Here is a 16,203-nt window from a genome sequence, read left to right on the forward strand (position 1 = left end):
TTAAATGGACTAAAACAGACCAACCATATTTGGTTGGTTAAATTGCTGCCAAAAAGAGAATTCCACAACAGCTAATTTTTCAATAATTAAAACTACTAATTTCTCTAAAAGATAACTGTAGGTTGCTAAGGAATGCTCATTAACTTCTGCTTCCTTTATTAAAACAGTTCAAAACTACTCTTGTCTTCCTCTGTTACGAAAAAATTAAGTATATTTCAGCTAAGCAATGCCTCAAAGGGCTTATTTATTTTTTGGAATGGAAAACACATTTCGACCTCCACCTAAAATCGGGTACAAACGAAGAGCAAGGAAAAGAGAGAGAAAGCAAGAAATTCTCTAGAGAAACCAAAGTCGACTACTAAATGCTAAACAAATGACGCTGGAGAATGTTGTACCCTAAAACTATTTGCACCTCCTTTAACACGGAAGTATGTTAGATTTCATGTATATATTGCATGCTCACATGCATGCAAATATGTTTTTTTACTAGGTCTGGCTATCTCGCAGTTCATTATAAAAATGTACTTTTTTCCTTCAGCAGAAAAAGAGAACAAGGTGACATTCACTTTTACTTTCGCTTTCATCTTGGTGCATGCAGACTATTGATATTTTTTCTTTTCTTTTCAGACACAGATGGTGGCATTATGAAACGCTCCAGTAAAAGTACAGATGTCACCTTGGCATCCTCATCCCTGCCAGGGTCCTTGGACAACTGACCTAATCACTGGGTCAATGAACAAACGCTAAATAAGAAAAGGTCTATAAGCTCTACCACCTCCATTCTAACATTTTAGGATTCTCTGGAAGAAATAAAAAAAAAAATAGAAAAAAGAGAATGCTACCTCCTGAACAAACTGCAGAAAATACTCTGTTCCTGCCCCTCTCTCTGCTGCAGTTTTGCTTGTGGCTAAGCCCCCCTGAGCGGGGCTCGTGCCGGATCTGCTGGGAGTTGGGTGGGCAGAGGAACCTCCCCAGCGGAGTGAGCCCATCCTGGCTGCTCCCACCGCAAGACAGATTTCCAGATCCGGACAGCAAGAAGCCATACAAAAACATCAGAAATGAGAAGACGCCAGGTGATCGCAGGCATATCATCCAGTCCCATGGGCAATGAAATTTCTATCCAAAGAAATGACTTAGCAATAAATAATTTTCCCTTTTGCACAGCATCTCTCATGCCATGATGGTGGGTTGAAAGGACAGACCGCAGGCGGATCAAGCAGTGGTCCCCAGAAACAAACTTACATTGCAGTGCCACTAGCAGAACCAAGAGCAGAGAGTGGGGAAAAGAGCTGCCACCAGGTTCCCCTCACTCCATGCGCAGGAGAGGGAAGATTGAAGGGTGTGTTTTGCATCCCTGAGAAAGAGGAGTTTCAATGCCCATTAATGGCCCATGAAGTGAAATTTTATCCAGCCAAATAGCATTAAGCAATTTGAAATCAAGGCACATTGACTCGATCCTGCATTCAGCACGCAGCCGCTATCTCTCTTAGTCATCATGCTTTTAGCTGAAGCTTTGTCCCTGTTGCACCTCTCAAAACCATAGACAATTTCTTCCGTTTAGAATAATCGAAGTACGAGAAAGAGGAGGCTTGAGGACAAGTCCTTTCATGTCATCAGGAGAGAGTGGCATTTTCAGAGATGAGAAGAACAATGAATTAATTTACAGTGTTTTTCAGTATCCCTGCTCCTAATTTTCAGGTCTAGCAGGTCTGGAAGCCACGGAGACAACAGAATTAACACTGATTTATTCCACTTGACCTTCTTCAGCACCGTGGGCAGCCAGAAGAACACGGTTAAGCAACATCATAGCGCTCTGCTCTCTTCCACAAAAACCCTCACGGCAGGAAGCAGGAGTACAAGGGCTTGAAATCAAACAGAGGAAAGCATGTTGTGCACAATTTGGATCCAAGTGCCTAGATCCTGCTGGCAACCTGCACTAGGAAAATTAACACGTCCTGGCATATTCGCTGGCCATTGCACAGTCCACCCTGCAAAAATGCTGGCCTCCCAGAAGAGAGCTGCTGGATCTACACATAGAAATGCAAATGTGACCATAAAGCATACCTGATGATGAGCAGAAAACAAGGAAAATTCAGGATACTAAGTTGTGAACTCCCTGCAAGCCAAAAACATCCCTGCAGTGTATCTCTTACATCACCACTGGATTGCTAAAGGTGATACAGGGCAAGCCAGAGGCAGCCAGCGCTCAGTGGGAATCAGCAGCAGCAGAGGTCATGGCAGAGTTGAGGAGGACAAGACTGTTTTGCTCATCAGCCTGGACTGACTTGTATCTCCTCTGTCTTCCCCTACCATAAATCCTTTTCATTCCAGCTATCTGCCTCACACCTGAGCACTGGTCCCTACAGCTCTACGGTTCCTGGAGATTTTCCCCATCACCTTTTACAACCTTCACACAAACTTTTCCTGAAGTGAAACAGAATAAAGTCTTAAAGAAGTGCAGGGGTTGGACTGTCCCGCCCCACTGGTAATTGCCACCAGCTGCCTCCTGCACACTCCATCAACCACGGTGAGAGCTCCAGTCACATTACAGAATTACAAATGTTTCTTTCCAACGATCCTCTTCAAGGCACCGAATGTAAACTTCATCCGCTAATACCACACCACTACTTACATTTTATACTGGCATTCAAAACAAAGACATGTTTTTAAAAACCATTTTAAAATGGCTATTCAGAAGGAAAGTACAGCAATAACTAAGTGTGAGAACAAGGAAAAGAGATTGATATAAACATCTCCCAAAATATTCTCTTCTTAATGCTCGCTTGCATTACAGATACCTCATTAAGTAAAAGGGTGTGAAGAAAGAAATGAGACACTTGTTTTTATTCTCAGGAAAAAAAACTTTTAATTGAGCCACTTACCCTAAATGAGAATTCAAGGTTTTCTCCTCCCCAGACTTCCATTCCTGTGTCATAAGAACCAAGGTAATCAAAATACTTCTTGCTCACAGAAAACAGTCCACCTGCCATGGTCGGAGACCTAAAAAAGAGAATAGTAACTCTAAATTGAATGGAAAGCAAAAAAAAAAATAAGATATAAACCAATGAACCAATGCAACAGATAAAAAACACAGTATATTTTAATTTTCCATTTTCTCAGTCTTTTCTGGATACAAAGTAACAGTCAGCCATTGATCAGTTATCATCAGGCCATTTAAATTTAATTTTGTAGAAAATTGTATCTGAAACAAGCTCCAGAATGTATTAAAAATAAAAATAACGATGAAATCAGAGAAGATAAACATTGTGTTAATATAAATTTTTGCAATCACAGTGCCTTTGTGAGCAACAATAAGTGACTAGTCTCTTACCTCCACACATAGTAGAACATAAGGTTTTTTATGGCAGAATAATATTAGCTCTGAAATTGTAAGTGCAGTATCCTTATATGTTTTACTTCAGTAATAAATAAACAAATGTTTGTGCTTCAGTAATTAATAAAAATATTCCTGATCCCATTAATATCAAGTGGAAAAAACTCTCAGACATCAATTGAGCAGAATTAATATAGCCCCTAAAGAGATTTATTTTTTTTTCTTTTAAGAAGATTTGCCCTACTGTATTTTTTTAAAATTTTTTTACTAAGTTCAGGGGAAAAAAAAGTAAAAAAATCTGGGGTCAAGACCAGATCCTCGTTGAAGACTACAAGACCCAGAGCAACAGCACACTTAAGGGATGTACTTCCAGTAGGGTAGCGTGTGCACACATATATGAACTTGTATTCATTCAATATTGTTCTTAATTGTTTACAGTCTTAGAAAAAGACCCTCTTTAAAGTGCCAAGCATATAATGCTGGTTGGAACTAAATTCAGCTGCCACTTCATGAATTTTACTGAATTGCTGTTGAGGTAAATACTAACAAATGTTAGGTGCAGTGATCAGTTACTCTTAGTCCGTCAAAACTAATTTTACCAGACATCTTTTTGAAGCAACACTGTCTTACGCTGTCACATGTTGTTTCAAAGGATGGAATGAGACGAAGTGAGATGGAAGAAAAAAAAACAAAACTAAACCAAACTCCATAAGCAGTCAAGCTCTTTTGTCTCACTCCAGATCTCGTCTTTCCAAATACAGCTGTCGGTGACACCACTCTCAGCACCGCTGCTTTCTCCAGACACTGGCCGAGCTCACAGTCCTCGGGCTACTGTGAAGCTTTATCCCTCATCATTTTCCCCTTGGCATGCCAAAGACAATTCTTCTTGTCGCGGAGAAGAAAAGCATCATATTTAAACTAAAGGTTTTAAAAATATTCACTCTATTTTGAAACTTTTTTTTTTTTTAAGGAGGATGTGGACTAATATATGCTGAGAAGGACTAAGTTCCTGCCTCACTTTTCCCATTTAAAAAAAATAACAACATTTTCTCTCAGTTGAGGATAAGTTCATTAATATTTGTGAAGTACTGGGTATTATTATCATGATAAGCGACCTAGAAAAGACTGAGAAAAATTAATCATTCTGTATTTTCTGTAGTCCATAAGATAACAGACTATAAATAAAAGCAAGAACTAATAAAATTGTGATGTTAAAAATGCCACACAGTTGCTCCATTTCTTACAATACACTGCTGAAATACAGAAACTTCCAAGTCGAACATAGCATATATTCACAGAAATTATGGTGGGTAAAGCTGTATCATTTCTTCCAAATAAAGAACCGGCACACTGTGGTGAAAACATCACAGGGAACCACCTTTATTGTCACAGTGCAGATGAAGTCTTCAAAAGTACTTTTGCCGTCTTACTGGCTGATGATTTTTTTTTTTCCCCTTTTTCATCATTGACCATGATACATTTTTTTTTTTTTTTTTACAACGTGGATCTATTCGCTTTTCACAGAGGACGTCCTTCAGTACTAGTTACCACTCAGAACCTTTCCATGTTCTGATAAGCGTCTGTGGGAGTTTGCCTGCAGAAGTCAAGAGACTACTTGTGCAATAAGGATTCCATATGGAAGATTACACGGGAATTTCAGCTTTTAGAGCAACATTTTTCCAGGTGCACGGTGAGCAGAAGCTGCTTTGGAAAAAGAGGGGAACTAAGCAAAATATGTAATTTTTAGTAATATGCGCATTTCTCAGATATTTTTCAGACCCTGGCATTTCAAAGTGAAATCAAAAACATTTGTAACATTCAGAGCTTCACAAGAGTGTAAAAATTAACCTGATCACGTCGGTCTTGGACTTCCTCCGTTTTTGTTCTCTTTCAGGAATCGTATGCCAAGTGAAGACCAGCCTCCAGTCAAATCCACCGATCTGTGGCTCGCCGGCATTTCCCAAATACTCAAATGTATTCCAGTCAATAACATCAATAACAGGGCAGACGACAGCTGATTCTTCTTCTGCAATCCTAGTATGTTTTTAAAAGAAGAGGGTGACCCCCATTAGAAACTTCTCTCAAAAACTAGAGCTGTCAAGAATAGAGAACCCTTACAGCTACCAAACATGAAGTTTAGCTCCTTTTCAATTCATGCTGCAATACAAGAAAATAACGGCTACAAGGATAACAACCAATTTCTTGCTGGGGATGCATCAGGAGGATGCATCAGGATGGACTCGGCTGTAGGCACCAGGCAAGCATCAATCTTCCTGGACAGCAGAAGTGAGGTTACGCCAGATGGCTTGAGATAACACCCTGAGCATCTGGCTTGGCTGCCACAGCCAGCACCACGTTCTCAACAAAAATGTCTATTTTGTTTTGTACAGGTAACTGTCTTAAGATATTAAAAGAGCAGCACAATTGCATAGTTCTGCAAAGATGAATAACAAATAGGCTAGCTTCTTCGCCCTTAAAGTCACGGTTGTTCTTGTAACTGTGATCATCTGCAAAACCTTATAACAAGCACTACAACAGCAACTCAAAAAGAAGCCATGAGCTTAAACAAAACAACCATGCGACATCATCGATATTAGATGTCCACCAGTGAAACATACATGACGAAGGCCTCCAGAAACCCTAGCAACACAGGAGATAAAAAGGAGAAGCAAGATAGTATGGCAGCATGACATACCTATCAGCAAGGCTGATCTAAAGATAATTAAGATCTTAATCATACTAAGAATACATCAGAGCTGACGACATTTCTTGCAGGTCTACTTCTGTAAGGAGATAAACCCTTTCCTCCCATTTCTCAATACCATGTAGAGTTTTCTGGATTCCTTTCCAAAAGCATTTGCCCTTATGAGAGGCAATGGGATCCTTTGCCTTCACCTCAACTTATGGAAAGGTCTCTCCTGGTACTAGGGGAGATCAACTTCAAGTGCGCAAGTTCAAGCTAAGGTCTTTCTCCTAAATAACTCTTTAGCAATCTTCTCTACACTGTAGACATCTCCTGTTAGTTCACCAAAACCAAGTGACTTGTTTGACTTTAAGATGCTGGTACTTGCTTTAGCCTTGCATCTTCTGATTTGCACATTCCAGAGAAGGAAAACTGAACTTGCTACATTGCCAAACAAGGAAGAGATGTGATGTACCCATCATTCAGGGGGAGCTAGTCCCTCATGGGATTATTAAGCTTAAAACCTGCTGGCTGACCAAGGGGCTCTGGCTCTGAAATTAGAGCAGCTTCTGGTGGGTAAATGCAGCAGAACAGCAGCATTTCCAAAGAAGCATTCTCTGAGCTGAGAAAGACTGCCTTAAGTATGAAATGGTCTCTTGTTGCTGGAGGGAAGAAAAAACACAGCTGTTTTCTTCTTTATGATCTCCCATTGAAATCCTGTTTGGTTGGGCTTATGCAAATATTGCTATCTCCTGTCTCACTTGCATAAAACTTACATACAAAGCAATGAGAATGATACACACACAGAGGAATAAAAATCCCAATAAAGTGTAAAAATTCTTTGTTGCTCCTACAAAGGAAAAGGAGTAAGAATTAGGTAGCTGGCATGTGATTTCAGTTACGAAAGGAATCAGGTAAGTGAAAAGCCATCACCTTTTCCGTAAGTTAAGAATTAACCAGATGGTACAATGCGCAGGCAGCTTACAAATACAACTATGTTTGCACTGCAAAATGCTAACGCTGCTGTATTGCTCCCATACGCTGGGGTCAGATATGCCCTTAGAGATGAGGTCTGCATCTGCACCAAGAAGGGCAAAAATTCCAAGACACATCCAGGGCTAACTTCTTACAGGTGGTTATTTACTACACTTAAAATTATCCCAATCCTTCCTCAAGATTGCCATCTAGTGGTTTGCTAAAGAAGTGAAGAAATTAGAGAATCGTCTACACAGTTATGTACTGTTTTTTCAGAGGACAGTCATTAAAACTATGCTTATTCTTTGATTTTTACCCCTTTTCCTTTCTCCACATTATCTATAATGTTCAAAGTTAACCCACAGTTAATGGGAAGATGCTCAATGTGAAATTTAGCAATAAGTTAAATATGACAATTTTAAGGAAAAAGAAAATTAAAATATTATTCCAGATACAGTTTCAAATGGACATGGGGAGTTTGAGAATGCACGCTCCACGAGGAATCAGGAAGACCTGCACACCTCAAGATAGAATGTGCTTTTTGAAGTCTCTCTCCAGTCTGCATAGGGCTGTTTTTTCTGGTCCTTCTCCGAAGTCTACAGTACCTGGTGGGAATCTTTATAGGATGCAAATCAAAACCATTGACCTTGAGGAAAGGATACTTTTTAAATTATGTTTTAAAGAGAGCTGGTTTTCTATATACAATATCTAGGAGGTCTGATTCAGATACTCTATCTATCAGTACCTGCTAATGGCATCCAAGGGGATAAAGACGTAAGCTGTCAGCAACAGGGGCAAAAGCAATACACCCTCACGCACCTGATGTGGGGGCGGCAGGGGGCTGCGGTGAGATGTACCAGTGGCTGAACCGATAGTGGGAAAACTGCATATATGGCTGCTGACTACGCGTGGGCGAGGCTTCAAGAACATCATAAATATTCTAAGTTGTAATAGAGAGGTAGTATTTTGGTTCTTAGGGGGTTTTGTTGTTTTTTTTCTTTTTTCTTCGTTTTTTAGGTTTTTTTGTAATTAATGCAAGTTTTCTGAACTGCTTGACAGATCTGCAGTACAGATGAAAAACTACATAGCTGTTAAGTACACTGTCCCAGGACAGATGGCTTCCAAGTAAAAGCCAGTGTTGACTTAACTCCTCCCTTATCCTACCCCATGATGCTTTGTATCAGAACCAGTTTGGAAAGACGGATTCGCTCAGGACTAGGAAGATGGAGTTTATTGACTTATATTACAATCTGCTTATGTGCATGTCGCCCTGCAACAGGGGATGTCTCAGGGCACACATCTTTCCAGACCTTCTTCTCACCCACCACCCAGGCCGACAGAAGTAGCCACCTTTCCCAAGGTAGTTTTGAAGCTGGGGGAGGATTCCTTTTCTTGGAAATAAAATTTCCCCTTCTCTGAAGAATGACAGCAGCCTGGTCCTCAGGAGCAAACAAACAAACAAAAAAAAACACCTCCTGATCTTCCACGCTTCCATTTGCTACCCCACCACCAGGAGACAAACCCTTGGCAGTGCCTCAGGGACCAGGCTGCAGTAACCTTCGGTAAACAACAGCAAAGAGTTATTCTTACACTGCAGAAGTGTGCCAAACAGTCTCTTCTGCAACGGGAAAGAAAACCAGCCCAGAGCGTAACCTCACCTTGCCAACAGTGGCTCCAGCCAGCCCTCGTGGCATTCGCAGTGGCAGTCCAGGAACGTCAGGATGTCTCCTTTGGCCACAGATGCCCCCAGCAGCCGGGCTCGAACCAGCCCCTCTCGCTTGTTCGCGCGGATAAGACGCACCTTGCGTAAACCAGCCACGTAATTTTCCAAAGTCTCCTTTAGATGTTCTGAAACAAACCGAAAAAAGAAAGGAAGAATATAGTTCTGGAATGATTAGTTTACATCATGATACAGAAAGCTCTTTTTTCAGCAGCATATTACTTATAGCATTGCCTTAAAGATACCGGCGTCTTGAATTCTGATTCTGCTATACTGTCCATGTTAGAAAAGGGCAAGGAAGAAGCACAGAACCTGCATGGACACAAATCACAGCTACTTTTAAGAAATTGAATGCTTCATATTTGCCTCTTAATTAATTTCCAAATTGTTAAGTGAGTCTCAAATGTTATGTAAAGCTTTCTCCACGCAGAAGTTTTATCCTTAACACAATTCACGTCTGGTGGAAAATGCCAGCATTGTTTTGTGTCCCATAATTCAACTGAAAACAGATAACCAGGTATCTCCTTACTATACATTACACCATTACTTGCTCAAATTAGGAAACCTGAAATGCTCCAGCCAGACCATAGTTATCTATATATGGAAGCACTCTTGTTACAACACAAGAGATGTCCTTCCCCATTCTAAACTAAATTTTGTCCTCAAAATTTTCACTGGCACACTACAAGAAAACCCATTCTCCGGTTAGATGCCCTATGTTGTACAGTTTTACAGTATGTTACCCAAACAGCATATCTTTTCCTCCTGTGATGACTGTCTGACCAGAAAACCCCACCAACAATCGACATTGTTTAGAACTATTCTTCCTACCTTTGTCACTGTAATCATCTACAAGGATGATTTCTTCCAAAAGTATATCTGGAGATGTCTCAAGAACACTGTGAACAGTTCGCAGAAGCGTTGACCAAGCCTCGTTATAAAAAGCTATCACTACGGAGGTTTTGGGCAGGCTGTAATAATCATACTTCTTCTCTCTGCACCTGTAAGGGAAGGGATTACATTTAGGTACAAGGGCAAACGCATTTGTTAATTTTCAGAAAACTATTCTCAAGTGAAGAGTTCATATGCTACTTACAAACTGTGAACAAGAATACTAAAGCATCTTGGAGGCCTGTAACCAGTGGTGTCCCCCAGGGGTCAATACTCGGTCCAATTTTGTTCAGTATATTCATTAATGACCTGGATGATGGGACAGAGTGTATCCTCAGCAAGTTTGCTGACGATACCAAACTGGGAGGGGTGGCTGACACTCCAGAGGGCCATGCTGCCATCCAGCGTGACCTGGACAGGCTGGAGAGCTGGGCAGAGAAGAACCTAATGAGGTTCAACAAAAGCAAGTGTAGGGTCCTGCACCTGGGGAGGAAGAATGCCAAGCACCAGTATAGGTTAGGGGTGGACCTGCTGGGAAGTAGTTTTGAGGAGAAGGACCTGGGGGCCCTGGTAGACAGTAAATTATCCATGAGCCAACAATGTGCCCTTGTTGCCAAAAAGGCCAATGGCATCCTGGGCTGCATAGGAAAGACTGTGGCCAGTAGGTCGAAGGAGGTCGTTCTCCCCCTCTACTCTGCACTGGTGAGGCCACGACTGGAGTACTGTGTCCAGTTCTGGGCTCCCCAGTTCAAGAGGGACAAGGAACTGCTGGAGCGAGTCCAGCGAAGGGCAACCAAGATGATTATGGGACTGGAGCATCTCCCTTATGAGGAAAGGCTGAAAGAGCCGGGACTCTTTAGCCTGGATACAAGTATCTAAAGGGTGGGTTGAAGGAGGATGGTGACAGACTCTTTTCAATGGTTCCCAGTGACAGGACAAGGGGCAATGGGCACAAGCTAGAACATAGGAAGTTCTGTTCAAATACACGGAAAAAAACTTCTTTACAGTGAGGGTGACAGAGCACTGGAACAGGCTGCCCAGGGAGGTTGTGGAGTCCCCTTCTCTGGAGATTTTCAAGACCCGCCTGGATGCAGCCCTGAGGGATGTGCTTTAGGCAATCCTGCTCTAGCAGGGGAGTTGGACTAGATGACCTCTAGAGGTCCCTTCCAACTCTGAAGATTCTGGGATCTTAAAGAAACTGTATGCACATGGAAAAGTCAGGCAAACACTTTCAGGATGAAGTCCCGTTTGCACAGCAGCATTGTGACTAAAATTCTGCAACCCCAAAAAATGTCTACAAAGAAAAATGATAGGAGGTATTCTACACTGGTATATGTGCAGTAGCTGTCTTTGCACAAAATTACCTGAAGCAGAGGAACAAGCAATGGCCAAAACATGCCTGAGATTACAGAAAGAAACAAAAAAAGGGAAATACAAAACCGAAGTGCGGTAAAAACAGTAGCATAAATTACTATAACTTGTGCTTTGGAAAATAAAACAAGTGCTAGACAGTAAAACCATAACTGTGAAGGAACAGCAATACATAAAGAGGAAAAAAAAAAGCTAGCTACAGAACTGAGCAGAATTTGGGAAGCCCACAGAACTGCCAAGATATAATAGTGAAATCCACAAAAAACACAGACAGACATAGAAATGCATGGTTTTGGCTCTACGGAGAGCCAGGAAGTTTGCAAACCTTTGGATTAATCTCCAGAATGTATGTTCATATATATATATATATATATGAACTTCCCTAAATGAACATAAGGATGCCAAGAAACTTCTAGCTAAGCCAAATGTGTAAATTGTTAAAGATCCCTCTGGTCTGAAAGAACTTTAAAATAATGGTGGTATTTTTTACCGTTTCTCCCCTTTTCTTAGAGCATTCTGTATGAGTGGTTTTGTTGAAAACAAACAGAAATACTTTAGAGATGTTTGAATTTTCTTATGCCTCCAGCTTACTGCTTGGAGTCACCAGGCCTTCTACGGGGCAGAAGGACACGCTTCAGCTTCTGTAATCCAGTAGATCACGACAGATACCGAAGTAGGTCGGACATTCCTCCTACCAAAAAGGAACATCAGCAAGCCCTCCAAAACCTATGCTGTTGGGAGCAGAAGAGGGAAACCAGAACTGCTCAATAGAAAACATGATTGCAAAATCCCTTAGGTCAGTTTAGGGGAACTGAAATGCTTCAAAACACCCAGACAATAACATCAGAAGAAAACTGTATACCTATAGCACATTGGGAGTATATTTACTGCTAATTATTGCTGCTGTCAGCAATGGAAAAAGACTACTTCTAGGTTTCTTTAAAGATGAGGTGGTATTTATTAAGATCTGTGGTATAGAAAGGAAAAAAAAAAAAAAAGCCTGAACCTAGTTAGAGTCTAACCCTACTTAGGATTAGGGTGTAAAATTAAAATTCTTAGGCAGAAAAAAAGTCTGTAGAGTACTTTTGTAATAAATACCTGAAAATGAGGCGGCAATAAGGAGAGATGACACTGGGGCAGGGGAGGCACACAGAAGGGCGCTTCTCAAAGATGAAGGGGATGCTATGCAACAACACCCACTGCATATGATGCGTATGCATGCATGCCCACATACAGATATACATAGACAGGCAGATATACAATATACACACACACTTATACAGTGAAGTACGAAAATGCCCATTCAGTTCGTAACTTGTCCCGAGGCCAACAGGGGCATTAACAGAGAACTGCCTCACACCATCAGCTGGTGACAGAAGTGATTTATTTTGCCAAATGTTCACGTAGTAACACATGAAAAGAGGAGTGACAGTTTAATTAACTTTAAAAAAAGGCAGGAAAACTTACTGTATGAATGTAATTTTAGAAATATGTATTTACGGAAAAACATTATTGAAAAACATTTACACTCAGTACTGCCAGGAAAAAATTATTCTTATACATCACAGTCACTTGTACCAGGTAATTTCAGTTCATTTCTTGATGGAAATGGGATCTTTACCTACCCATTTTAGAAAAATGAAGGAAAAAATAAACAGAAAACCTCCAGGAAAGCTTTCTCTGGAAAATATATCAGAAAGATTCACAGAATAATGATGATGTATTCCATTCTTTAAAAAAGGAAATCCACAAGGTCTAAAGAAGTTTATAAGCCTAATTATAGGTTAAAGACTTCAATGGATTTGCCTGAAAATCACATGCTGGAGACGGGAAACGTAATTTGGCACAGGGCAAGGCAATCCCCCAAACTGTTTGTGATTCACTGTGCGTTGCTGCCTCCTTCGATGAGCGTCCCACCCGCGGGAAAAGGTCAGCCTCCTACGGGACATACCAGAGCACACGTTTCTTAGGTTTCTGAAGTCAAGAAAAAGGCCAAAACTATCAAGGGTGTTTTATTTACTAGCTCCTTGGTGGAAGGCAGAACGCGAGCGCAGAGAAGCGACTTGCCAGGGCAGGGCAAGCTGCCGACCAGGCTGCCCTCAGCAGTGCCCGCATCCCCCCGCAGCCCCCGGCCCCCCCCAACAGCCCCGTCGGGGAAGGCTGACGGCCCGCCAAAGAAAGAAACCCACCTCTCACCATACACATTGAAATACACAGAGCACAGCTGGAAGCTTAGCTTTTTAGTACGTGAAGCTTATTTTGGGGAAAACTAATCGTCACGTACAGGCCAACTAAACATTTGAAACTTTTAAAGAATTAGAAAAAAAAAATAAAGTTGTGCAACTTCTACACAGATTCTCATGTTTATCTCAGAAATTATTTCCAAGACATGTATTTCTTTCCAGATTACTACAAGAGTTCAGCTTCTAGCACTCGCAAATATTGTTGATGAAATGAAGCATAGTTTTCCTTAACTTTCTGCTTTGAAAGAAATTTCAAAGAGTTTTGCTCGGTCTTCAAAAATAATCCCACCAGGGACATTATAAATCTAAAGTGTTCAAACCCTGGCAAAATAATAGTGTAAGAAAATCATTAAAAAAAAATGAATCCCTAAAATGGAAATGCTTAGAAGTGTTGTTGAATAACGATTAAGCGGCATGCAAACAGACACTAAATACTACCATTTAACACGATACACAAGCTTCAAAAAAACCCTACAAATATGAAACCTGACTTAAAGCCTAGTGGTCATAACTCAGCTTTTCCATTTCCCAACTCCTATTTACAACAGAACCACCTGAACAGTGCATCTTCTGTATTCACCTTTGCAAACTTCAGGACACATTTTTATTCTCTGTGTGTCACCCAAGTATCCAAGCTCCTACTTTCCAAGTGAATCATTTCACTCCTACTTTGGGTTCTTCAGAAAAACAAATGCGTATCGGTTACAATATGTCATTAAAATGACAGGGACAATACAAACTGGTGACCGTGGTACAAAAATATGTTTTTGCAGATACTGGGAATGTATGTTTATAATGCCTATACAGCAAGCTGCTTTCAGCTTCTGAGGTGCTCTTCAGTGCCACCCTAAATGTGTAACACCGGCCTTTCCCAATACAGGGGATCACGTTGAGACAAGATTAATTGTCACGTTAGCCATCTAAAAGCTGGGTGCTAGCTTGGAGTTAATTGTCTGGATTCTGCATGTCCATAAAGACTAATCCAGAGGCAATTCACCTCACTCTCTTTAAGACGTTTATCTGGCACAGACAAACAGATTTCCCTCTGGTCTACAGAGGTTTAACTACAGCGCAGATGCTTAACTTTTCCGTGGCTAAAGTTAAACAACAGGAAACTACCTACAGTCCCTACTATCGGCTGCCTGATACATCACCTTGAACCTGGTTATCAAAACTACCAAACGGTTTGGAAAAACATAACATAGACATGAGGAAATGAGTTGCCTGTAAACATGACATTTCCAAGCATAGATGATAAATGCAGAAGCATGGTCATTTGTAGTCCAATGTATTCCATCACTACATTTATTACCTTATTAAAGCACAGGAACTTTACTATTTATATAGATAACAATTACATATATTAAAAAAACCTCAAAAGTGTGTGTGTGTTGAGTGGGTTCATTTTCTTCAGGAAAGCACACGTATCCCTAGCCAAGCTGATTTTGGAAAAAGTTATCAGATAGCAGGATCAGCCACTGAAGAAAAACCCATTGCCAGCACATGCGAGTAGCCTTCTTAAAGCCAGCAAAACAAAGGTGTGTTTTAAATAGCACTTGGATTTCATTGAGAAACAGTGATATACAATGGATAACAACCATAACGGGCAACGTGATGCAAAGGAGTGACACCTCCCCAGTCCTCCGATGGCTCCCGTTCTCTGCAACCCCACCAGAAAACACACAAGCAGAGTCTTTGTGCATGGCAGAGCTGCACCCAGAGAAAATGCAGCCAGGACTGCTCCGTGCCACCTCCCAGGGAGTGGGTGGGACACTGCCCCACTCCAGCAGCGCCCTGCTGCTGCACCTCCTTGGTGCACCTCAGGCACCCTCTGCCACACTGCGTGGACGTTCCAGGAACCCTCCTGCTTGATCACCGCAGCTTAAAAGACAGGTATAACACAAGAAACACCAAGAGACCAGCTTTTGTTTATCAATTCATAATAAAATCAGCGTTTGCGTTTTAAAAGTTCTAATTGTATTCAGCCACGAATCTTTAAATTCCCAGACAGGAGAAAAGAGAGAGAGAATAACGCTGTGCCTGAAGACAAACTTAAAAGACAAGTTGGCTGTGTACCATCTTTCTTGGATCTTTCACTACAGCACCTACTCAAACACCCGCCTCCACAAAATGCAACCTGAAGCGAAGTAAGTAAAGGGGTATCATCATATACATCCACCTTCCTGTGGTGTTTCAGTTTTATGCTTTTACACCGCATTTGCGAGTCACAGTCTAACCGAGACTATACGGCTGACAAGTTTTATAATTTAACCTTGGAATCTACCGCGCTACGAAATCTTCTGTTCGCAAGTTTTACAGTAGGTTATTTATTAGAAACTAAGGAGACATCAGTCAGGAAATGCCTAAACAAAATTAAATGGGCTATTTTAGAGAACATTTGTGTCAATTAATGTAATCACTCAATTTATTTCATTGTAAGGAGCTGTTTCTCTCTTAGAGATGCATATCTATACACAGGGAGAGACAGCATGAATGTGTGCACACCGGGCACGCTGCCATGAGTTAATTAGGAATGGTTGCTGACAGACTTTTATGTAAGACTTTCACCACAACTGCAACAACAATACAGCAAGAGAAAATACATTTTTAATCTCCAAATTTTTATGTTCTAGATGCCAAATTGCACATATTTTAAGAAAAAATGGGAAGTGTTCTGTGAGTTTTGAAAGATTTGTTAAGAATACAATTGGCTCAAATTATTTCATGCTTTCTAAAGGTATACTTAATTTTTATAAATAACATTCTGGAACATTATTAATGGAAAAAAGTATATGTTGAAAATCAAGATGTTAAAATTATTCTCGGCAATCCACAAAACCAAAATTGTTCTAGACTGCTGAAATTTTTAAGTTTAGAAGTTTCATTATGAATGCCTGAAAATACAGAGTTCAAGATTCTTTAGCTTCTCTCGGGAAGTTCAGAACAGCCTGTGTCACTGCTATATCTGAATTAAAATGATTATGTG

General features: G+C 40.8%; 1 protein-coding gene across 2 annotated transcripts in view; it reads right to left on the reverse strand.

Annotated features, from left to right (window-relative positions):
• Positions 1 to 16,203, reverse strand: part of GALNT12 (polypeptide N-acetylgalactosaminyltransferase 12) — a 49,786-nt gene that overhangs the window by 24,452 nt on the left and 9,131 nt on the right. Inside the window, exons 2-5 of one of the 2 annotated variants that reach the window (XM_054193146.1) lie at positions 9,544 to 9,707; positions 8,651 to 8,840; positions 5,183 to 5,368; positions 2,883 to 3,000 (exon numbers count right to left, since the gene is read on the reverse strand). In XM_054193146.1, the coding sequence (XP_054049121.1) occupies positions 2,883 to 3,000; positions 5,183 to 5,368; positions 8,651 to 8,840; positions 9,544 to 9,707 (658 nt within the window). Of the gene's footprint in view, positions 1 to 2,882; positions 3,001 to 5,182; positions 5,369 to 8,650; positions 8,841 to 9,543; positions 9,714 to 16,203 lie in introns of both variants that reach the window. The other variant, XM_054193145.1, reaches the window with a different exon arrangement.

This window comes from Rissa tridactyla, chromosome 2 (genome assembly GCF_028500815.1).
Source record: "Rissa tridactyla isolate bRisTri1 chromosome 2, bRisTri1.patW.cur.20221130, whole genome shotgun sequence".
NCBI classification, from domain to species: domain Eukaryota; kingdom Metazoa; phylum Chordata; class Aves; order Charadriiformes; family Laridae; genus Rissa; species Rissa tridactyla.